This window comes from Scylla paramamosain, chromosome 47, assembly GCF_035594125.1.
Source record: "Scylla paramamosain isolate STU-SP2022 chromosome 47, ASM3559412v1, whole genome shotgun sequence".
Taxonomy (NCBI): domain Eukaryota; kingdom Metazoa; phylum Arthropoda; class Malacostraca; order Decapoda; family Portunidae; genus Scylla; species Scylla paramamosain.
This window is the reverse complement of record NC_087197.1, coordinates 7,501-12,500: the sequence shown is the minus strand read 5'-3', so window position 1 is coordinate 12,500 and position 5,000 is coordinate 7,501. Positions and strand designations below refer to the sequence as shown.

Below are 5,000 nucleotides of genomic sequence, written 5' to 3'. Positions count from 1 at the left end.
GTGAATGTGTGTGTGTGTGTGTATGTGTATGCATGTACATGCCACCAGGACACTTTCTCCTCTCTATACAGGACTGAGGGGCTGAGGAGAGTGTGTGAGGGAGTGTAAGGTGAAAGCTGTGTGCCTTGTCTTGGCCACCACTGCTTCAGGACAAGACAGCGTTGGTACATGGACACAAGAAATAAATAAACAAATGAATCTGTAAGAAAAACCAAAGCACTGTCACACAAACACATCAAACACAACACAAAATAAACAGCAAAACCCTAAGAATCATTAAAAAAAAACACTACTTTCTCACCTGTACGTGAAACATAACCCTCAGAATATCCACAATCACATCATCGGACCGGATCTCCAGCAGCAGCAGCATGAGGGTGGGTGAACACAGCTTCCAGGTTTGCCAGGGTATTGTTGGCAAACTCACAGTTCTCCTGAGCCGACAGCAGGAGCTCCGTGCCCGACTTACGCCAGAAATTAACGTCCTGTCGCACCGGTTTTGGCGAACGTCAGGCCCAGCTTGGTGATCTCCAGGCTGTGGGAGGAGGGAGAGAGTGACCAGATGGAGCAAGAGCAAGAGGAGTAGGTAAAGATGAAGGGAGGAGGACTGGTTAGGTGTTCTCCAAGATGTGGTGGTGACAGTGACACTTAAGTTGAAAAGAGATGGAAAGAGATGAAAGTGGAGAAAACACACACACACACACACACACACACACACACACACACACACACACACACACACACACACACACACGTGCACATATGTTATAAACAGGAAATAAGAAAGAGAAGAAAGCAAGACACATAGACAATGCAGAAAAACAGTGAGAAGAAAGAGAAGGAACATACAAACAATGAAGAAGAAGAAGAAGAGGAGAAGAAAACAGACACTCACACAACACACACACAAAAGGAAAAACAAACACACACACACACACACACACACACAATAAACAAACAATGAAGGCCCCCAGACACTCACGTAGGTTTGGCCAGCTTGTGAGCATTGTGGTGCCGGTCGAGCAGTGTGTGCAGGATGTGTTGCACTGTCAGCCGCACCTCCGCATCGCTGGACATGCTCAAACGCATCAGCCGCACCAGGAACGGGACTGTGCGAATGTCTTGCTGTACTGTTCTGTGGTGTATTTCGTCCCCACCTGTGTGTTTGAGGGTGTTAGGTTAGGTTAGGTTAGGCTCTCTCTCTCTCTTTTTCCTTTTTTGTCCTTCTCCCTTTTCATATTCTTGAATCTTAAATCACACACACACACACACACACACACACGCACATACCTTAAGCAGTGACTTGAGAAGAATATGTTGCAGCTTCACCTCTGCCTCAGGACGTTGTGAGCCTACGTCATCCACCCTGTCACTGCCGGGGACCTGAGGGTAAGGCAAGGGGTGGTGAAGGTGCTGAGGGTGATGGGCTAAGAGGATGAAGGGGAAGGGGGAAGGATGATGGGATAACTAAAGGAGGAAGAGGAAGGGTGGTGAAGGTGGTCTGCTAACTGGTGACCTCTAGTGACCTTTATCAGTGACCTTAATTAGTGACCTTAATCAGTGACCTTAGTGCCTATTAGGAGATCTAGTGTGTGGGGGGTGAGTGCATACAGACAAACAAACACACACACACCACACACACACACACCTTTTTCAACATAAACATTAAAAATTAACTTTAAAAAAAAGACATTACAATTACAAACACAATTCAAAGCCCCACCCCCCCCAATAAAAAAAAAAAAAAATAATAATAATGATAATAATAATTACACACACACTCACCTTATTCAAGTATAAACACCATGGAATCCACCTTCTGGTAATCTGGCAGGTGGTTCGCATACTCCCCAAGTGCGTGGATGAGGGTCTCCTGGTACATCCTCTCCGCTGACCCCTCCTCTCCACTCGCCCCCCCCACCACTGAGGCTCGAATGTGCTCCAGAAGGGAATTAATGATCTCGATGACTGACGGACCTGGGGAGTGGAATGAGTGGATGAGTGGATGGGATGAGTGTTTTTTTTATTTATTTTTTTATTTTACTGTTTCCTTGTGTTCCTGCAGACAGATGGTGGTTTTGAATGACTGGTGGTCTTAAGTGGAGAGTGAAGGGGGAGAGAAGAGGACAGAAAGGATGAGAAGAAGAGAGGGGAAGGGAAGAGAAGAGAGGAGAAGAGAAGAGAGAGAAGAGAAGAGAAGAGAAGGGAAGAGAAGGGAAGGAAAGGGAGGGAAAAAAGAAAGAGAAACAGTAAACACAAATAATATAAACACACACACACACACACACACACACACATACCTATACACTCCCCGGCAGCGATGGGTATGACCTTCGACAGCACATCAGCAATGCCTGTTCTGATCTTTGCTGACTCACTCCCCTTCTCGTTAAGATGGCTCATGATAAGCTCAATGATCGTTATGCTGTACTGAAACCTGTGGGGAGAACAAGGTCAGGTCAGAGGTCAGGTCAGAGGTCAGATTGTTAGTGTTGTTGATAGATAGGTTAGGTTAGTATTCTGTTGTTAGTGCCAAGTAAATAGGGAGATTTTGGGAAAGGGAAGGACTGGAGGAAGGGTAGAGAAGGGAAAGGGATGGGGTAGAGAATGAAAGAGAAGGGATGGATAGGGAGAAAGAAGGGAAGGGGAAGGGAGGAAAAAGATAAAAAGAAAAAGAAGAGAAGAAAGAAGGAAAGAAGAAAAGTATAAACAAAACAGATATTTACTAACAAAAAAATACATGATAAATAGCAAAACAATCTCTCTCTCTCTCTCACTCTCACCTGTATAGAGTACATAAGGATCTTGAACACCTGTACGGCAAATGTATTGTTGACCCCAGAGCCCCTGCAAGTCCATGTGCCTGTAGGTGAGGATTACAAATGATATATGTAGTGTCACTAGAACCTTGAAAATCCTTGCACCTTCACTATGACTGTTGATAATGCAGAAATTTAGTTAATCTGTCACTAAAACTATTAAAATACCTTTGAAAACCTGTGATACTTCAACTAGAGCCTTTTGGAAGCTGTGGAAGGTCTTAAAAGAGTGTTTCTGCTGTCAAAAATGTAGGAATCTTGTTAACCTGTCACTAGAACCATAAAAACACAATGAACACCTGTGTCACTTCAACTAGAGGCTTTCGAAAGCAGTGAAATGTGTCACAAAAATATCACAGAACCTACGAGAGACACACACACATACACACACACAGACTCACATCAGCAGAGGCTTGACAACATTATGTATCTTGCCATAAGTGGCACGCGACACAAGCTCCCGTAAACACATTTCAGCCAATTCGTGTGGTTCCTTCTCTCCGTCCCCCTGGTGGTGGTGGTGGTGGTGGTTGTCTGGGGCATCTGCTGTGGGCTTGGTCTCCTGATGGGGTAAAGGGGAGGGTTAGAGTTGAATGAGGGGGTGGGCAGAGGTCATGTATAGATGGTTCCAACTCCTCTACACCTCATCAAATATTCTCTCCTTCTTTGTCCCTCACTCTGTCTCCTCCCTACCTCAGTGTACAGAGAGCTGTGTTGCATGTTGTACAGAAGTGATGGGACAATTTTTTCCATATGTGTGGGTAGCCAGATGTTCTCTCCAAGGTTGTCCCAGTCTGTTTTGCGCACCACACCCTGGGAGATGAAAGAACAGAGATGAGAACACAAGGGTTGGTGCAGGAAGCCGTCAGCCCTGCACATGACAGTCCCTGTACAAAACATACCTGCCTGTTTCCACCTGTCATTACCATAAGCTTGTGTAGTCACCTTTTAAAACTCTGTATTGACGCAGCACCAACAACACAGGTGCACAACTAAGAGAGGACAAGAAGGTACATTACTCACAGGGTACATGAGGGTACGAGAGGGTACAACTACACTACCAAGAGTCCACAAACCCACCTCCACACACTCAAACACCATCAAACACCACAAAAAACACAATAAGGCAAGAATACCCACTCCGACACCTTTAAACATCCCAAAACTCACACATTTTAGTATAGCTACACCAACAAGAGTCCCCAACACAGACACACAGACACACAGACACACACCTGCAGTCCCTTGATGCCAGCAGTCCTGAGATGCTTTCGTGTTGCCTCGTTGTCATCGTTGGAGTAACACATGCAGGAGAACTTGCTGACCAGGAAATCGTAGCGACGGTGATAAGAAGGAGTGTCTTCTCGTATGTTGGCGAACTTCTCAAACTGCGGGAGGTGGGGTCGTGGGTGAGTGGTGGTGATAAACATGCCCTAAACATCCCCAAAACACCCCTGAAAATCTATTCTACACCCCAGAACATCCCTAAATACCCCCTAAACAGCCCCAAACATCTTTCCCATACCCCAAAACATACTTGGAAACCTTCCCTACACCTCCCAAACACTCTTCCACTCTTAAACACCTCAAACACCCTTGCCAGCCCTTCCTACACCCCAGCACACCTTAAGATACTCCCAGGACTCACCGACTGTGTGGCTCTCAGCTGAAGGGGCAGGTTCGGTTGACTCAAGAAGCTTCTGTACCATTTGCAAGAAAGACTCGACGAAAAGATTGAGGTTGTTGGCGTGGCAGGAGATAAGCAACTGGTCCAGGGCATCCATTGAGATGATGACGTATCCTGCATGGTGGTGGTGGTGGTGGTTTACAAGAGGGAGTGAAAGAAATGTATTAATTGTTGTCATGTTGAAAAGGAATGCCAGCCCTCTCTCTCTCTCTCTCTCTCTCTCTCTCTCTCTCTCTCTCTCTCTCTCTCTCTCTCTCTCTCTCTCTCTCTCTCTCTCAAATGTAAATAAATGATACACTATTTATTTTTAGTATTCTGTATTGATTCTCTCTCTCTCTCTCTCTCTCTCTCTCTCTCTCTCTCTCTCTCCATTTCTCTTCCCTGTTATCACATTTCCCTCCCTTTCTGTCTCTTTTTCCCATTTCCCTTCATTTACTTACATTTCCCATCTCCCCCTCCCTCCCCCCCTAGCACCCCTGACCCCACACCCCCGT

At 45.8% G+C, this 5,000-nt stretch overlaps 1 protein-coding gene across 1 annotated transcript in view; it reads right to left on the bottom strand.

The window, feature by feature from the left end:
- The window catches only part of LOC135094872 (protein EFR3 homolog cmp44E-like), a gene marked incomplete at its 5' end in the record, with an annotated part of 10,516 nt that overhangs the window by 4,483 nt on the left and 1,033 nt on the right, over window positions 1–5,000 (bottom strand). Inside the window, 13 exon segments of the mRNA XM_063995346.1 lie at window positions 302–379; window positions 381–501; window positions 983–1,157; window positions 1,287–1,383; window positions 1,805–1,977; window positions 2,301–2,430; window positions 2,778–2,837; window positions 2,839–2,863; window positions 3,221–3,381; window positions 3,513–3,632; window positions 4,055–4,207; window positions 4,468–4,491; window positions 4,493–4,620. Coding sequence (XP_063851416.1) covers window positions 302–379; window positions 381–501; window positions 983–1,157; window positions 1,287–1,383; window positions 1,805–1,977; window positions 2,301–2,430; window positions 2,778–2,837; window positions 2,839–2,863; window positions 3,221–3,381; window positions 3,513–3,632; window positions 4,055–4,207; window positions 4,468–4,491; window positions 4,493–4,620 — 1,445 coding nt within the window.